The sequence below is a fragment of the Ornithorhynchus anatinus genome, chromosome 1 (genome assembly GCF_004115215.2).
Source record: "Ornithorhynchus anatinus isolate Pmale09 chromosome 1, mOrnAna1.pri.v4, whole genome shotgun sequence".
NCBI classification, from domain to species: domain Eukaryota; kingdom Metazoa; phylum Chordata; class Mammalia; order Monotremata; family Ornithorhynchidae; genus Ornithorhynchus; species Ornithorhynchus anatinus.
The window spans coordinates 65,736,629-65,756,625 of record NC_041728.1 but is presented as its reverse complement, the minus strand read 5'-3'; the positions used below and the strand labels follow the sequence as shown (position 1 = coordinate 65,756,625).

General features: G+C 46.6%; 1 protein-coding gene across 2 annotated transcripts in view; it reads right to left on the bottom strand.

Annotated features, from left to right (window-relative positions):
- The window catches only part of ZC3H6 (zinc finger CCCH-type containing 6), a 58,911-nt gene that overhangs the window by 38,444 nt on the left and 470 nt on the right, over window positions 1-19,997 (bottom strand). Inside the window, exon 1 of one of the 2 annotated variants that reach the window (XM_029058938.1) lies at window positions 3,381-3,553. The exons of the other annotated variant lie outside the window; for it this stretch is intronic. Within the exon in view, the coding sequence (XP_028914771.1) occupies window positions 3,381-3,538 (158 nt within the window). The 5' untranslated portion in view covers window positions 3,539-3,553. Of the gene's footprint in view, window positions 1-3,380; window positions 3,554-19,997 lie in introns of those variants that run through there. 2 annotated transcript variants of the gene reach the window in all.

Genomic DNA, 19,997 nt, shown 5'->3' with positions numbered 1-19,997 from the left:
AAGGAAGTGCTCAGTAAATGCCACTGATCTATTAAGCACTTGGGAAAGTACAATTCAACAGAGTCGGTCGACCCAATCCTTGCCCACAAGGAAGAGTACAGCGTAGTCTCCCTACTAATGCAGAGCTAAAAGTGAAGATGAGAAAACTGGTTTAAATATATTCTGGAAATCCACTACTTAAAAAAGTCGCCTCAGCACCCAGCGAGGCCTCAAAAACGTTTACAAAGAAAAAGTCGACCCTCATATCCCTAGATCACGAGGTTCACATTGGCCACTGAGAGTAAACAGCAATTATAATAATGATGGTATTTCTTAAGCGCTTACTACGTATCACGGACTGTTTTAAGCGCCGGGGTAGATACAAGGCAATCAGGTTGTCCCGACTGGGGTTCGCAGCGTGGCTCAGTGGAAAGAGCCCGGGCTGGGGAGCCAGAGGTCATAGGTTCGAATCCCGACTCTGCCACTTGTCAGCTGTGTGACTGTGGGCAAGTCACTTCACTTCTCTGTGCCTCAGTTACCCCATCTGTAGAATGGGGATGAAGACTGTGAGCCTCATGTGGGGCAACCTGATTACCCTGTATCTCCCCCAGCACTTACAACAGTGCTCTGCACATAGTAAGCGCTTAACAAATACCAACATTATTATTATGTATTATTATTCATCCCCACTTGACAGATGAGGTAACTGAGGCACAGAGAAGTTTAAGTGACTTGCCCAAAGTCACATTGCTGACAAGTAGTGGTGGAGCAGAAAGAGGATGACCGGATCTGGGAAGGCAGTTCCCTGACGACTCTAAGTTCCCCCTCTAGACTCTCCCAGGAACTTAATATACTGCTCTGCACACAGTAAGCGTTCAATAAATATCACTGACCGGGAAATGCAGGAAAGAGAAAAGCGTTGGACATCTCTACACTCTCTAGTCCTCCCTCTAACATAATAATAATAATGTTAGTATTTGTTAAGTGCTTACAATGTGCAGAGCGCTGTTTTAAGCGCTGGGGTAGATACAAGGTGATCAGGTTGTCCCACGAGGGGCTCACAGTCTTCATCCCCATTTTACAGATGAGGGAACTGAGGCCCAGGGAAGTGAAGTGACTTGCCCACAGTCACACAGCTGCCAAGTGGTGGAGCCGGGCGATTCGAACCCATGACCTCCGACTCCCAAGCCCGGGCTCTTTCCACTGAGCCACGTGGAGAACCTGAGGCTTGTGGCACGGAACCGGAGAGGGGCCCAGAAGTCAAATTTCAAGGCTGGCATGTTTTAGTTTGACAAAACCTGAGCAGCATTCTAAACACAACTGAAAAGAAATCTCTTTGGACCTTCTGCTTTTCTAGAACTCAAAAGCCTCTCTGGACACACAAGGGACAACATAGCCGGAAGTCTAGAGTACAAGATCACTTCATCCTTCTGAAAGCGAAGCTTGGCAGATCCTGCGCTTGTTATTCTACATTAGCCCTCTGGTGCGATGAACGAAATCCCTTTCCTTTTGGAGAAAGACACAGAGACTGACAGTGCAGCGGGTCAGTTCTTATCACCCTGACCACACTGGAAAAATTTCAGACTGGATATTCCTGACTTCCCTGGATACAGTGCAAAAGATGCTGGATTTCAGACTGGCTTTTTTTTTTAATCATTTATGCCACATGCCCTACTCAAAAGCTCAGTTCAACCTTGCCAAATCAATAACCGTTCAAATCCTCCAAGTTCAAATTACCCTAATCCCCGTTACATCTAAACTGTGTTTCTAAAAAAGAAGATCAAAACAGGATGTACAATGCTCCAGTTCATTATTTGGTTCATTTTCACACGTGAGGGCCAATATCTGATATCCTAATACTAAGAGCCCGGAAAAAGTCATGAAATGTGCTGATGTAACCATTTCCACTAAAATATACAATTATCAATTCTTCGGTGTTTCCAGTGACAATGTATGGATCTGAAAGCTGGACGATGCCAAAACAGGATAGAAAGAACAACGGTTCTTTTGAAATGCCAAAACAGGATAGAAAGAACAACGGTTCTTTTGAAATGTGGTGTCGGAGAAGGGTTTGGCGAATGCCTTGGACTGCCCGAAAAATAAACAAATGGATTGTGGAGCAAATTGAGCCAAAGTAGTCTTTGGAAGGCCAAATGACTCGACTTAGATTAGAATGTTTCGGACACATCATCAGGAGGACTAATTCTCTGGAGAAGCCACTAAAGCTAGGTAAAGCAGCTAGATGGATAGAGACCACGATAACGACGATAATGGAAGAACCGTTAGAAAGGTTATGGATCAGGGCAGAAGACAATACACCCATTGAGTCGCTACGAATCGGAAACGACTCGATGGCGCTTGATAATAATAATAATACAACTCTGAAAATCAACGTAGTCACCATACCCCATCGGCTTTAAGGACGCAGGGTGAACGTAACAAGACATTTGTTCGTTCTTTAAACAAATGGGGGATTTGCCCACTGTAGACATTTAATGTTCCAAACTACTAATGCACAGGATGCTTCAAGCCCTAGGAGGGCCAGTTTCTAATTCTCAATTTCTCTAGGCAATAGCTTTTAGTTATCTTCAAGAAGGATGAAAAGTTGAATACCCAAAGGATGTATTCGATATCGTTTTCTTCCCTGAACCGTTTCTTAGTTGAAACCTTGCGTGAGTAGTTGGTTTCCCCACAATCTACAGAACACTCTCTCAACTACATCCGATCTAGAGAGAATCGCACAGCTGGAAGGGGTCTCCAAAAATGATCTGGTCCAAGTCTTGCCACTGAGGAGGAGAATCTGGGATGGATGGATGGATGGATGGATGGATGGATGGATGGATGGATGGATGGATAGATGGATGTTTGCTTATTTTTCCATCTTCAAGAATAGAGTCCACCTCTGCCTTAGGTAAACTATTCCAACATTTTCACCCCAGTATCAAAAAATTATACATTTATTCAAACTCTCTTCTACTGTATTTTAAATCCATTTCCCCTTGCTCTGTTCTATAGGGACAAAGAGATCTGGTCAGTGACCTCCTAGCACCCCAACTTATATTGGAAAAGTTCCCCTGTAATCTAGCCAAAATGTCTCTGGCTGTGCCCATCGCTAGCTCCCCTAGACGGACTGGAACCGCAACTCTCAGAACGCTTCAGGCTCGAGGAAAGGCGGACGGGGTTTAAGATGGACAGATCTGAACTAACCTAACCCCAGGTTTAGACAAGTTCCCCCAACCCGGCCTCACAAGTCGTCTTCTACTGCACTCGATCCCCGGTTGTACCATTCGATTGTCTTTTCTTTTTCTGGATTGCCTGCAATTTGCCTCCTAAGAAATTATCTAGTGCTACCCAATCCCTTTTCTAAACTTATTCAAGTCACTTTGAATTGCATTCCTTACTTTGAAAGAGTTAGCAACTTCTCCCAATTTAATATCATTTGAAAGGAGAATTCCTGGACACACTCTCCGTTCCTTGACACCTTTGACACTTGGAAAACGGGACTGCTCTCCAGCCCTCCGTTCGGAAACAAACTCGGGAAGAAGCAATTTTTGCCCATCTGATGAAGCGACGACGAGGTGGGCGGGAGCACTATGATGCAACAAACGTTTATGATGGAGCTTCAAAAATAATACAGCTATGTACTGTTCCGTATGAAGGTGACGTTGAAATGATGCATTTTAACATTTTTCGGAAAAGCCGCTGGGCCTGAAAGCCTTTAAATCTCTGCAGGCAAAAAATGTGCCGTGCTATTTCCTCTCCTGTATCCATCCACGATCCACTGTGCTAGTCAAACCACATTCTTCCAATTTCCACAACAAATAACCCTCGCAGGGAAATGGGCTTCTGAATGAAGCAATTTGAGACCAATGTTAGCAACAAAGACCTTAGGCCAAAACAAGTCAAAATCGCAAAGCAAAGAGAAAATGATCTTAATTAAATATTGCCTTTAAAATGTCACCATGCCTTTAAATCCCACACTGACCTAGGAAACTTAACCCTTGAAGAAAGTTTAGCGTTCTCCGTTACGGGGTTTTGGGAAAAAAAAAGTGACCCACGGGATAGGCATTTTGAAACCATTTTTTGAGGACCAGCAATTAAGAAAAATGATCCATGGGATATGCATTTTGAAACCATCTTTTGAGGACCAGCAATTATATTTTTAAGTTTATTATAGGGCATAAAGTGTTTCACGATGAGTTTACAACTTGGGAAAGTAATGGTTTCTTTGATTTTAAGAAGAAGTTCCCCAATTCTGCCCTTGAATATGGAGAGATGGGGCTGAGGATGGAAATGAATGCAGACTTAATTGAGGACGAGGGGGAATAAGAGGAGGAAAGAAAGAATCCCACTCTGTGTCCAGTGGTGGGGTTGTTCACTGAACTCTTTTAGGGACATATCAATCATGGTGTCCATCAATCAAACAATCACTAGTATTTACGGCGCACTTCCTGTGGGCAGAGCACCGTACTAAGCGCTTGGGGGAGGATAATACAATAGTTTGCATACACAATTCCTGTCCACAAAGAGTGTACAATCTAGCTCTCCCAAGTGTATTGTTCTACTGTACTCCCCCAAGTGCTTAGTATAGTGCTCTGTACACAGTGAGAGCTCAATAAATACAACCGAATGAATGAATCAAGGGGTGGTCAGATATTAAAGTTACAGATGGGGGTGTCTTCGGGGGCGATTTCAAGGATGGACCTGGGGTGAAGGTTCACATTCTCAGCAACTACTTCTCTGGTACCAATAAAACACGTACCACACATATCAGAAAGATACGTAAATGGCGGGTGGGTTGTGGGGAGCACAACATCTGGCGGTTACCTGGGAAAAGATTATTTGCTCCCCTCGGCATAAGCCCTATAGGACCAGTCAGTCAGTCGATCGTATTTTCCGGGCGCTTACCGTGTGCAGAGTGCTCTACTATGCGCTCGGGAGAGTACGTCCGAACAACAAAGAGACACAATCCCTGCCCACAGACAACAGGAAAAGGGAAGGGAAAGAGGCCCTTCTCCAGTCCTCAGTTCCAACGACAAGGAGTCTGCATGGGGAAAACGGGGAGCGGCATTGGAAAATTCCCAAACGGAAACTTCCCTGCTGCTTGCAATGGTGCTTGGGTTCCCACTTTTCACAGCAAAAAGCAAAATGATGAATGGTACTGAATCTACGATCAAAACAGGCTCCGGCCAACGGCTAGGCCTCCTCGGTGATGCTCGGATCCACATCCAGTCCCGGGTGTCACCAGGTTCCGGCCTCCTGGAGGGGCCCTGGTGGTGGTCCGCAGAGCTGGGTTTCTTTCTTACTACCTCCGGGTTCGATTCCTTGCTAACCGAGGTTCAGTGACGCTTTGAGCCGAACAGACCAGAGATCTCCGCAAACAGACAAAACATACTAGCTGAAAAGCCAGGATGGCAAGGGAAACCCAAAGGACCCCGTAATTGCTAGAAATTCATAAGAAAGGACAGCCCAATACCTAAAATCATAATTTGAATGAACTGATATTAGATGTGAAGCTCAGCGAAAAGGAAACTCTTGAGCACTCTGAAGGTTTTCAGATTGGGAGCCCCCCATGAGGGACAGGGACTGTACCTGATTCCTACCTGTGCGCTCTTTCCCAGTGCTTAGTACAGTGCTCTGTACACAGAAAACGCTAATTAAATACTATTATTTCTACCACTGAGTCTCGATCTGGGACCGGTAACTCTAGCATTTTGGCTGTATTTGCATCAGTAGAAATGACAGTGAAGTGAATCCAAGTCTAGAGGAGTTAAGCCTGCCCTGAACCATCTGAATCGGGCAGGTTCCGAGAGATTTACTTGGGAGGAGTTTTGCGTGCAGGAGTTACGTTCTTGAAGAACTTTGCATTAAGGAGTTCCATCGTAGTACCTGTGCCTTGACATACTATCACACGATTTCATGGACACGGCGCCTCGGTCAGCTCCGAGTTTATGCGCCCAATTGTTTCTTCGTCGTGTTCTATCCAGATGCACGCTGTCGGGAGAACTCCGCCTAATTCCTCCACCAGCGTTCTAGCCAAAACACACAATGACGATATGTGTTACGGCAGAACTGACGGTAAAATTCTCAGTGACACAGAGAAGATCCCGAGACTCGTTTCTGTAGTCAGCGGGGAATGATTGGCTTGGGAAAGGCCCGACTCTTAGTCCACTGAGCACCTAAAATTTGAGTATTATCTTTGGAAACTATAATAAACGGTCAAGTCTTAGAGACAGAGCTGCCAGCTTTTTCTTTTATTTAACAAAGACAGATCGATATCGATGCTGATCAATGCTTTTGAACTTTTACTGTTAAAAAAAAAGTTGTGATAATTAATCTAAAGCCCCAACAGGGCATCTAGAAAGAGTTTGATATTTGTAATGATGAATTCCGTGGACATTCTACTAGGTTCGTATAAATGTGAAATTTATGGAAGATTTTATCGAATAAGAAAATCTCATCACGGGCATCTTTATTCTGCTTTTTCCAAAATACAATCCACGTGATTTAGTATACAATGCACATGATTTAGTATTGTTTTATACCACAATACACTAAAATAAAAAGGATTTAAAACCTAGGCAAATGATTAACTAAAAATCTACAGTTAAATTTGAGAAATTCTACATCTGTAGCAAAAGTATATAACAAAAAATAATAATGAGCCAGCTTCTTCCCATAGGTAAGCTTCTCTCTGATTTTAGGTTAAGCACTTTTGGTGGATGCTCCATGAACTTTTTCAGGTGGCTTAACGCATTATTAGGTCAGTTCATAAAGTGGTGTGAGTCTTGAGAGGGTGGACAGGACCGTCAACAGCACCACATTCCCTTCAAAGAAGAAGCTGATGCGGTAGGTGAAGGGATTTAGGTCACTCAATTAGGTGACAAAACAAACACAAAAATTTTCCGCCTTCTCAGAATTCAATCACGGGTGCATGGAATCTGACTCTTTAAGAGAACGCTACAATTTTATTGAAGAGTCTTGGTTTCCCGAATAGTTTGGGGAAAAGTAAACGATGGCTACTACTTTCCTTATAGTTTTCGCTTCTGAGTCCCTAAGAAAGGAATGGCAGAGAAAATAACTTTGAAATATTTATCCTGCAGACCAATCACCATCATCACCACCAACGGTATTTCTTTATCATCGAGGGTCCTTACTGAGCACCGACTGTGTGCAGAGCACTGTACCAAACACTCGGGAGTGTCTTGTACGCTTATTGAGACCTTTCTGTCTGTATGGCACTGTACTGGCTTGAGGAACACACCATAAAAGCAAAATGGGTACCTCGAGGTGCCTAAAAAATCTACTAAGGAAGACGAATGGATACGATTTGCTACTTACTCTTCAAGTAAGGTTCAGTGAAACATTTAAACAACACTGGCTTTCCCTGGATGTAAATCCGAGACCCCGTCTTCCCTGATTCCCGTTCCTCCTCGATCTCTTCCAGTGTCTACCTGACTGTGAATTCGGTCCTAGGAACAGGGAGACCAAAGCCTAAAGCTGGCGAATGGGTGCGACTCGTCAGGTGTCAGCTTTTCACATCTTCGGCCCGCACTTCGGACCAGTGTTCGGGACGTTTTAGAAGAAGTCGCCTTTCTGGGTGGGGGCAGCTGAAGGAACGGGACCTGCCCCCCTCTCCTTTGCGGAGGGCGGCCTTTCTATATGGATGCATCGTTTGAGGTTATTTCCTTGACAATAAAGACATTCGCTTTTCTTTCTCCGGTTCTCAGTCCATTAACACCTAAGTCATCTGGGGGACAATGTGGGCTTTGTTCCTTCATGCCAGAGTCAGTAATACTGCCCAAAATATATTCATCTATTGGAGTTCCGACAAAAACCAAATCCAAGTGAGAGAACAAAAACACTTACAGCATGATGACAGTTTTTTCCCTATGAGTCTGGCTTCCAAAAAAACCATTCTATCATTATATAGATTATGATGACGCATTATTTTCAGTACACGAAAAGAAAGATACATTTCGCTTATTACTACTATAAATTACTTATTTATTCACATTGTCTGCCTCTCCCCCTCCGGACTTAAAGTTTGGTATGGATAGGGGACGTGCCTGCTAATTCTCTTGCACTGTACTCTCCCAAGCACTTAGTACAGAGCTCTGCACAGAGTATGGACTCCATAAATACCCTCAATTGACCGATTGCTCACGGTGACGATCTGCTGCCGAACGTAGTAAGGAGATGAGGGAATCTCATTCTGCCTTCAGTGAAACCGACTGCCAACTAGTTGCTATCTCCTTATGGGAGAATATCGCTTAGTTCAGTGCTCTGCACACAGTAAGCGCTCCATAAACACGACTGAATGAATCAAACTCACCCAGTAACCGACAGCGATGTTCTTTCTCCGAAACATTTGCACAGATGTACACACATATGATGGTAAAACCTCTCGTCAGGAGCAACCGGTGAGTTTCCATCCTGACTTAGAGTCCCGGAGGAGCAGTGAGGCCTAGCGGAAAGAGCACGGGCCGGGGAATTTGGAGATCGGGGTTCTAGTCCTGGCTTTGCCGCTTGCCTGCCCTTTCACCTTGGTCAAGTCACTTAGCTCCTCGTCACCCCAATTCCCTCGTCTGCTTTCCCACCGCCCCCCACCCTTAAACTCTGACGCACATGGGACAGGGACTGTGTGCAACCTGATTATCTTGTATTTACTCCCCCCGAATTATTATTTATTTATTGTTGTTGCTGTTACTGCTCTTGCACAGTGTCTCTGACATTCTCTGGTCTCTGACAGTCAGGTTCCCGATGGGGCAGAGCACGTAACGGGTGAATAGGCAGGCAGGGGTGCGGCACACTGTGAGATACACGTGCTGTCTTCACCCACGTTAGCGTGTGTAGCTGCCCACACCGAGTGCTTAAGGGTATAAGCAGTGCCTTATCGAGTCGGACCGGTGGTCCACTCAGGCTGGCATTGTTGTTGGCGATGACCACGCGGTACGTGGGTGGAAGAGTGAGTCTGCCTTCCTCGACGACCAATTTTGGGAGAGCAGTTAGCATCCCTAACTTTTCCATCTAACCTCTGCCGTGCCCCCTCTGACATCCAATTTGGGGGAAGCGTTTAACATCCCTACCTTTCCCATCTAAGCTGCGTCACTCTCCTTCCGATAATCCATCGTGGATCCAAACCCTTGAGGAACATGTACGTATTTTCTGCCTACACGACTCCCATAGATACAAATTCTGTGTGTTCCCTACCTGCCAGGGGAATATGATTTGAACCTCTGGTTTTGAACCGAACACCTTCAACTACAAACGGTCAATCAACTATTGTCACTGATTCATTCTACAATATATTAGGCTCTCTGACTCAAAGTTCTACCTCATTAATGAATAGAACTGATGGAGAATCTATGGGGTGCAGAGCAACTGCAGCAGAAAACATTGTGTCTGGATAAAATTGGGGTGCTTACATGCCCACCGTCTAATCAAATCACTTCGAAGTGGGCAACGGCAGGACACATTTTCAAAAGGAAAACACTTCATATTCACAAGTATAGCACATCAGTTGGTTGAGGGACACACCCTTCTTCTAACTGGGGTGATTACGGAGCTTAAAATGTTCCTCATTCACCACTGACGGAATCCGTCTCGGGCACCCAACTGATTTATAAAAAACACTTAATAGAACGGGTACTTATCCAGATTGCTTCTAAAGTACGAAGCCCAATCTTCCCTATACGGCAACTACACAAGTTCTACTGCTATTACAGCAGGGATACTAACTTTAAATATTTCATTTGGTGGGGCTGCTTCTCTTCCCTAAGGAAGAGGAAGCATATAGTTCTTAATTCACAGTCATTTCTTGGTCTTTAGGTTTGCACCGCAATATGTTTTCCAGCAAAATCCCTCGCATAATTCACCCTTCTGACCTTCTGATTTATCCATTTACCAAAAGTTTTCTAACACTACAAATCGTTTTGAAATCAATCCCTTTGCCTCCCTTGAAATAAAGAAAAAAAGATTCCAATGAGAACAAGTGGAACTTCAACCCAAAAGGGTAATTCCTAATGATGCTAATCCTACCATCATAAAAAAAAAAAAAATCTTACGCTGTACTCTATCCAAGTTTTTTTTTTCCTTTAAATAGGAATTGTCAAAAAGAAATGCCATGACTTTGTCTACAGAACTTCAGAACAGGAAATTCCTCATGACAAACTAGTTTTCCACTATTGGCTTTCACTTTAGACCAAAGATCTTCTGTATTCTCAATGGGGAAGACAGAGGTTAATTCAGCAAGCTTCAACACTTTTACTGCAACTCATTTAAGGGAAGGTGGTTCTGCAACCCATATTTCCATATCTGTGGTTAAAACCCATGTTGAAACCACCTGCCCTAACCGCACACTTTTCTTCAAACACAAAACAAAACAAAAAAAAAGTCCAAACACACCTTTTCTTTTGCCACAGTGGGGAAAAGCATATTTAGGTTTTGTTTTTGGTTTTTGTTTTTTTTTTTAACAGAATCCTTAGCTTTACGTCTATTTTAAATATCCTGTTTTACTTGGATTTTTCATCACCTACTCCCAGGGATACAACAAAATCAGAGGCAGCGTGGTCAAGGGGAAAGAGCATGGGCCTGGAAACCAGAGAACCTGGGTTCTAATCCCAGCTCCGTCCTTGCTTGCTGTGTGACCTTAGGCAAGTCAATAATAATAATGCTGGTATTTGTTAAGCGCTTACTATGTGCCGAGCACCGTTCTAAGCGCTGGAGGAGATACAGGTCGTCCCACGTGAGGCTCACAGTCTTCATCCCCATTTTACAGATGAGGGAACTGAGGCACAGAGAAGTGAAGTGACTTGTCCAGGGTCACGCAGCTGACAGGTGGCGGAACTGGGATCAGAACCCATGACCTCTGACTCCTAGACCCGTGATCTTTCCACTGAGCCACGCGGTTTCTCTGTGCTCCAGTTCCCCCCTCTGTAAAATGGAGATTAAGACTGTGAGAACTATGAGGGACAGGGATCGGGGTCCAAATTCATTATCTTGTATCTACCCCAGAGTTTAATACAATGCTTAGCACGCAGTGAGTGCTTAACACCCACCATAAAAAAGCCTATCATTAAAGAGGAAGCTGCTGATAAGGTTAACATTTAGTGTAAGCACAGAGTGACAGGTGAGGTCACGATTTATAATACCGGAGGAAAGACGGGGTTAGAAACTGTATGCTAAGGCATCATAATAGCATTTACTAGCTTGAATAATTATTACACATTGTGTACACTATAGTGACACGGGTACTGAACTAAACTTCTTGAGTTCAAACAATATGTACAAAGGTCACCTGTTTCAGCTATTCCATTCCCTGACCTCTTCTCTGCAAAATTTGGAAATGAGTTCTCTAAATCAATCAGTGTCATTTAATGATGATGGTGGCGTTTGTTAAGCGCTTAACTATGTGCCAGGCACTGTAATAATAATAATGCTGATGATGGTATTTGTTAAGCGCTCACTATGTGCCAAGCACTGTTCTAAGCGCTGGGGCAGTTACGAGATAATCACGTTGCCCCACATGGGGCTCACAGACGTCAGCCCCATTTTACAGATGAGGTAACGGAGGCACGGAGCAGTGAGGTGACTTGCCCCAAGTCACACAGGTGAGAAGCGGCGGAGCCGGGATTAGAACCCACGACCTCTGACTCCCCAGCCCGGGCTCTTTCCACTGAGCCTTAACATTCTCAACCAAGTCTTTTATTCTTATTTAATTCCTGCCCCCAGAGGGTACACACTTCAAAGTCGGCTGGAATCGGAACCGCGAGGTGGGCACTTCACTCATTCAATCGTATTTATTGAGCGCTTACCGTGTGCAGAGCTCTGCGCTGAGCGCTTGGGAGAGGACAACGTAAGCGAAGCAGCGTGGCTCAGTGGAAAGAGCCCGGGCTTGGGAGACAGAGGTCACGGGTTCGAATCCCGGCTCTGCCACTTGTTAGTTGTGTGACTGTGGGCAAGTCACTTCACTTCTCTGGGCCTCAGTTACCTCATCTGTAAAATGGGGGCGAAGACCGTGAGCCTCACGTGGGGCAACCTGCTTACCCTGTATCTACGCCAGTGCTTGCAGCAGTGCTCTGCACAAAGTAAGCGCTTAACAAATACCAACATTATTATTATTATTACACTTGGGAGAGTAGAACGCTCTCCCACTTGCCTGTCGTAACCCTGGGAGAGCCACTGGACCTCTCCGCACCTCAGTTTCCTCCTCAGAAAAATGGGAACACCTGTTCTCCCTTCTGCTAAAACTGGGAGACTGGGACCAGCCCGATCCTCTACAGTGTTGGGCTGGCGGTAAACGCTCGACAAATGCCACGGTGACTATTATCACCAGTAACGTGTGAAGCGGCGTGGCTCAGTGGAAAGAGCCCGGGCTGGGGACTCAGAGGTCATGGGTTCGAATCCCAGCTCCCCCGCTTGTCAGCGGTGTGACTCTGGGCAAGTCACTTCACTTCTCTGGGCCTCAGTTCCCTCGACTGATGGAACTCCCAAATGCAACTGATGGAACTTCATCCTCAAAAACGGGGATGAAGACCGTGAGCCCCACGTGGGACAACCCGATGACCTTGTATCCTCCCCAGCGCTTAGAACAGTGCTTGGCACAGAGTAAGCGCTTAACACATAATAATAATAATAAGGTTGGTATGGGTTAAGCGTTTACTATGTGCAGAGCACTGTTCTAAGCACTATCATGATGATGTTAGCGCTATCGTAGGAAACACATGCCATCATTTATTATTATGATGATTTAAAGTAGATGTGACACCTACTTTACTTGTGCTCTGTCATTTTAATCCAAGGAATGAAAAGCAGTGGGGCCTAGTGGAAAGAGGAGCTGGGTTCTAATCCTGGCTCTGCCAGCTCTGTGACTTTGGACAAGTGACGACTTGGCTGTGCCTTAGTTTCCTCATCTGTACAACGGGGATTCGATAACTGCTCTCCCTCCTGGGTAAACGCCAGAGAGGTCTTTCGGCCTGTTTCGGAGTTAACATATGATAGCCGGCAGACTTTGAACTGAAGCTGGTAACCTCTGGGACAGGAATGAAGTAACAGACTTGGTGGAAAATGTTCAGGGCACAGTTCATTTGCTTAAAAAATAATATATATAAGGAGAGAGAGAGAGACCAGAGGTAAATTTACAATCCACTAAAAATTACTCATTTGAATTATTTGGAAGTAAAGGCCACGGGATTATTTTCAAGCGCTCTTGTTTTTCATTAGCTTTAGACTCTGAGCCCGAGCCTGTGTCTTGCATTATCTGGTATTTACTCTAGGGCTTACAGTAATAATTACAGTCCTCGTTGGGGCGCTTACTACGCGCCAAGCACTGGGGTAGATTGCACTTGTTAATAATGATGGTACTTGATAAACCCTTACTACGTGCTGCATCGGGTAGGGCCACAATCCCTGCCCCGCACGGGGCTCGGGAGGGAGTAGGATTCGATCCCCATTTGACAGATGAGGTTGGGAGAAGCAGCGTGGCTCAGTGGAAGGAACCTGGGCTTGGGAGTCAGAGGTCATGGGTTCGAATCCCGGCTCCGCCACTCGTCAGCTGGGTGACTGTGGGCAAGTCACTTCTCCGTGCCTGAGTTACCTCATCTGTAAAATGGGGATAAAGACTGTGAGCCCCACGGGGGACCATCTGATGACCCTGTATCTCCCCCAGCGCTTAGAACAGCGCTCTGCCACTTGTTAGTTGTGTGACTGTGGGCAAGTCACTTCACGTCTCTGGGGCTCAGTTACCTCATCTGTAAAATGGGGTACATTTGTTAACCATACCAAATACCAAAAAAGGCCAAAAAAATAAGCGAGGCTCGGGGAAGTGCCCAGTGTCCCGCCCGGAGGATCCGAACCCGGGTCCTCCGACTCCTAGGACCGGGGGTCCATTCCACCGGGCCGCACGGCTGCCATCCTCAACTGTGAGCCCGTTGCTGGGCAGGGACTGTCTCTGTGGCCGGATCGTACGATCCAAGCACTTAGTAATAATAATGATGTTGGTATTGGTTAAGCGCTTACTATGTGCAGAGCACTGTTCTAAGCGCTGGGGGAGATAAAGGCTCATCAGGTTGTCCCGCGTGAGGCTCACAGTCTTCATCCCCATCGCGCAGATGAGGTCACTGAGGCCCAGAGAAGTGAAGTGCCCACAGTCACACAGCTGACAAGTGGCAGAGTCAGGATTCGAACCCACGACCTCTGACTCCCAAGCCGGGGCTCTTGCCACTGAGCCTCGCTGCTTGTTAAGCGCTTACTATGTGCCAAGCACCGTTCTAACCACTGGGAGGGATGCAGGGTGATGAGGTCGTCCCACGTGGGGCTCACAGTCTTCATCCCCATTTTACAAATGAGTTGACTGAGGCCCAGAGAAGTGGAGCGCCTTGCCCAAAGTCACCCAGCTGACAAGCGGCAGAGCCGGCATTAGAACCCATGACTTCTGACTCCCAAGCTCGCGCTCTTTCCACTGAGCCACGCTGTTAGTGCTCCGCACACCGTCGGCGCTCAAGAAATACGACTGAATGAATGACTAAACGGAGTGTGACGCCCACACTGCTCCGCATGCACTCGGTGCTCAACAAATACGACTGAATGAATGACTAAACGGAGTGTGACGCCCACAGTGCTCCGCATGCACTCAGTGCTCAAGAAATGACTGAATGACTAAACGGAGTGTCAAGCCCACAGTGCTCCGCACACCGTCGGTGCTCAAGAAATACGACTGAATGAATGACTAAACGGTGTGTCACGCCCACAGTGCTCCGCATGCACTCGGTGCTCAAGAAATACGACTGAATGAATGACTAAATGGAGTGTCAAGCCCACAGTGCTCCGCATGCACTCGGTGCTCAAGAAATACGACTGAATGAATGACCAAACGGAGTGTCAAGCCCACAGTGCTCCGCACACCGTCGGCGCTCAAGAAATACGACTGAATGAATGACCAAACGGAGTGTCAAGCCCACAGTGCTCCGCACACCGTCGGTGCTCAAGAAATACGACTGAATGAATGACTAAACGGAGTGCCACGCCCACAGTGCTCCGCATGCACTCGGTGCTCAAGAAATACGACTGAATGAATGACCAAACGGAGTGTCAAGCCCACAGTGCTCCGCACACCGTCGGCGCTCAAGAAATACGACTGAATGAATGACCAAACGGAGTGTCAAGCCCACAGTGCTCCGCACACCGTCGGTGCTCAAGAAATACGATTGAATGAATGACTAAACAGAGGGTCAAGCCCACAGTGGTCTGCACACCGTCGGCGCTCAATACAATTGAATGACCAAACGGAGTGTCACGCCCACAGTGCTCCGCATGCACTCGGTGCTCAAGAAATACGACTGAATGAATGACCAAACGGAGTGTCAAGCCCACAGTGCTCCGCACACCGTCGGCGCTCAAGAAATACGATTGAATGAATGACTAAACAGAGGGTCAAGCCCACAGTGGTCTGCACACCGTCGGCGCTCAATACAACTGAATGAGCACACGGAGGGTGACGCCCACAGTGCTCCGCGTGCACCCGGCGCTCAATAAATACGACTGAATGAATGACTAAACGGAGTGTCAAGCCCACAGTGCTGTGCTCACCGTTGGCGCTTAATACGACTGAATGAATGACTACATGAAGTGTCAAGCCCACAGTGCTCTGCACAGAGTTGGCGCTTAATAAATACGGCTGAATGAATGACTAACCGGAGTGTCAAGCCCAGTCGCCCACCGCGCCGCCGGGGAAGCGGGCGTTCAACAAGGGGGTATGGCCATCCTGCCTCTCATCCATTCATTCATTCAACCGTATTCATTCATTCAACAGTATTTATTGAGCGCTTATTATGTGCAGAGCACTGTACGAAGCGCTTGGGATGTGCAGTTTGGCCACAGTGAGAGACCATCCCTGCCCGATGACGGGGGTCACACGCTTACTATGTGCAGAGCAGTGCAGAGCACTGTACTAAGCGCTCGGGATGTGCAATTTGGCCACAGTGAGAGACCATCCCCGCCGAATGACGGGCTCGCACGCTTACTATGTGCAGAGCACTGTGCTAAGCGCTTGGGATGTACAATTCGGCCACAGTTGGAGCCCATCCCCGCCAAATGACGGGCTCACACGCTTACTATGTGCAGAGCACTGTGCTAAGCGCTTGGGATGTGCAATTCGGCCACAGTTGGAGCCCATCCCTGCCCAATGGTGAGCTTACTATGTGCGGAGCACTGTGCTAAGCGCTTGGGATGTGCAATTCGGCCACAATTGGAGACCATCCCTGCCCAATGACGGGCTCACAGGCTTACCGTGTGCAGAGCGCTGTGCTAAGCGCTTGGGATGCACAATTCGGCCACAGTTGGAGACCATCCCTGCCCAATGACGGCCTATGTGCAGAGCATTGTGCTAAGCGCTTGGGATGTGCAATTTGGCCACAGTTAGAGACCATCCCTGGCCAATGACGGGCTTACTACGTGCAGAGCACTGTGCTAAGCGCTTGGGATGTGCAATTGAACCACAGTGAGAGACCATCCCTGCCCAGTGACGGGCTCACACGCTTACTGTGTGCAAAGCACTGTACTAAGCGCTTGGGATGTATAATTCGGGCAACAGTTAGAGACCATCCCTGCCCAATGACGGGCTCACCCGCTTATTATGTGCAGAGCACTGAACTAAGCACTTGGGATGTACAATTTGGCAACAGAGAGAAACCATCCCTGCCCAGGGATGGGCTCACACGCTTACTATGTGCAGAGCACTGTACCAAGCGCTTGGGATGTGCAATCGGGCCACGGTTAGAGACCACCCTTGCCCAATGACTGGCTTACTATGTGCAGAGCACTGTGCTAAGCGCTTGGGATGCGCAATCGGGCCACGGTTAGAGATCACCCTTGCCCAATGACGGGCTATGTGCAGAGCACTGTGCTAAGCGCTTGGGATGTGCAATTGGGGCACTGTTAGAGACCATCCCTGGCCAATGACGGGCTCACACGCTTACTGTGTGCAGAGCACTGTACTAAGTGCTTGGGATGTGAGATTCTGCCACCGTTAGAGACCATCCCTGAGCAGGGACGGGGGCTCACTGTCTAAAGCCTCAGTCGCGCCCGTCCCGGGCGTCCAGTCCAGCGCCCCTGCCCCTGCCGGACGCCCCTTGGGCGGGGGATTAGGATGGGGGGGGGGGTCGCCTGGCTTGGCCAAAGTTTTGTGGGCCTTCGACTGGGTCGGGGCTTGCTGGGGGAGGGCGGAGGGTTGCAGTGAGGTGTCTGCAAAAAGGGGGGGAGGGGACACAGACCCACACACACTCACGCACGCACGCACGGGGCTTGTCATCCAACGGGGCTGGGACGACTGGGAGGGACTGGGTGGGCCCTCGCTGGGGTGGGTGGGCGAGACACCACGTCAGTCAGGGCCTTAATCTGCATTCCAAAAAAAAAAAAAAGGGAGGAGGAGGAAGGAGGAGGAGGAAGATCCAGTGAAATCCTGCAGCCTGCAAATCCAGAGGGGGGAGGGAGAGGAAAAAAACCCGACCACCGAGCTAAATCTAGAACACGGAACCTAGTGAGAGGTTGCACGAGAAGGGAGGGGAAAATATATATATATATATATAGAGAGAGAGAGAGAGAGAGCTATTAAGCACCTCCAAGTGAAAGGTTGCACGAAAAGGGAGGAAAATACATATATATATTGAGAGACTCCAAGTGAGAGCGTGCACGATAAGGAAAATATATATATATTGAGAGAGAGAAAGATATTAAGCACCTCCAAGTGAGAGGTTGCACTAAAAGGGAGGAAAATATATATATATTGAGAGACTCCAAGTGAGAGGTTGCACGAAAATATATACATATATATATATATAGAGAGAGAGAGAGAGAGAGAGACTCCAAGTAAGAGGTTGCACGAGAAGGGAGGAAAAAGTACATATATATTGAGAGCTATTAAGCACTTCCAAGTTGCACGGAGGGAAAAATATATATATACTGAGAGATACTAAGCACCTCCAAGTGAGAGGTTGCACGCATAGGATATTGACAGACTCCAAGTGAGAGGTTGCACGAGGAGGAAAATAGAGAGAGAGAGAGAGAGAGAGAGCTATTAAGCACCTCCAAGTTGCACGAAGGAGGGAAAAATATATTGAGAGCTACTAAGCACCTCCAAGTGAGAGGTTGCACGCATAGGATATTGAGAGATTCCAAGTGAGAGGTTGCACGAGAAGGGAGGAATATATATATATATACTGAGAGCTATTAAGCACCTCCAAGTTGCACGAAAAGGGAGGGAAAAATATATATATTGAGAGCTACTAAGCACCTCCAAGTGAGAGGTTGCACGCACAGGATATTGAGAGACTGCAAGCGAGAGGTTGCACGAGAAGGGAGGAAAAAATACATAGAGAGAGAGAGCGCTATTAAGCACCTCCAAGTTGCACGAAGAGGGAGGGAAAGTATATATATATATTGAGAGCTACTAAGCACCTCCAAGTGACAGGTTGCACGCATAGGATATTGGGAGACTCCAAGTGAGAGGTTGCACGAGAAGGGAGGAATATATACATATTGAGAGCTATTAAGCACCTCCAAGTTGCACGAAGGAGGGGAAAATATATATATTGAGAGCTACTAAGCACCTCCAAGTTGCACGAAAACGGAGGGAAAAATATATATATTGAGAGCTATTAAGCACCTCCAAGTTGCACGAAAACGGAGGGAAATATATATATAGAGAGAGAGAGAGAGAGAGCTACTAAGCACCTCCAAGTGAGAGGTTGCACGCACAGGATATTGAGAGGCTCCAAGTGAGAGGTTGCACGAGAAGGGAGGAAAATATATATATATATTGAGAGCTATTAAGCACCTCCAAGTTGCACGAAGAGGGAGGGTAAAATATATATATATTGAGAGCTACTAAGCACCTCCAAGTTGCACGCACAGGATATTGAGAGACTCCAAGTGAGAGGTTGCACGAGAAGGGAGGAATATATATATATATAGTGAGAGCTATTAAGCACCTCCAAGTTGCACGAAGAGGGAGGGAAATATATATATATATTGAGAGCTACTAAGCACCTCCAAGTTGCACGCACAGGATATTGAGAGACTCCAAGTGAGAGGTTGCACGAGAAGGAAGGAATATATATATATATATAGTGAGAGCTATTAAGCACCTCCAAGTTGCACGAAGAGGGAGGGAAAATATATATATATTGAGAGCTACTAAGCACCTCCAAGTTGCACGCACAGGATATTGAGCGACTCCAAGTGAGAGGTTGCACGAGAAGGGAGGAATATATATATATATATAGTGAGAGCTATTAAGCACCTCCAAGTTGCACGAAGAGGGAGGGAAATATATATATATATTGAGAGCTACTAAGCACCTCCAAGTTGCACGCACAGGATATTGAGCGACTCCAAGTGAGAGGTTGCACGAGAAGGGAGGAATATATATATATATATAGTGAGAGCTATTAAGCACCTCCAAGTTGCACGAAGAGGGAGGGAAAATATATATATATATATTGAGAGCTACTAAGCACCTCCAAGTTGCACGCACAGGATATTGAGAGACTCCAAGTGAGAGGTTGCACGAGAAGGGAGGGATATATATATATATAGTGAGAGCTATTAAGCACCTCCAAGTTGCACGAAGAGGGAGGGAAATATATATATATATTGAGAGCTACTAAGCACCTCCAAGTTGCACGCACAGGATATTGAGAGACTCCAAGTGAGAGGTTGCACGAGAAGGGAGGGATATATATATATAGTGAGAGCTATTAAGCACCTCCAAGTTGCACGAAGAGGGAGGGGAAATATATATATATATTGAGAGCTACTAAGCACCTCCAAGTTGCACGCACAGGATATTGAGAGACTCCAAGTGAGAGGTTGCACGAGAAGGGAGGGATATATATATATATATAGTGAGAGCTATTAAGCACCTCCAAGTTGCACGAAGAGGGAGGGAAATATATATATATATTGAGAGCTACTAAGCACCTCCAAGTTGCACGCACAGGATATTGAGAGACTCCAAGTGG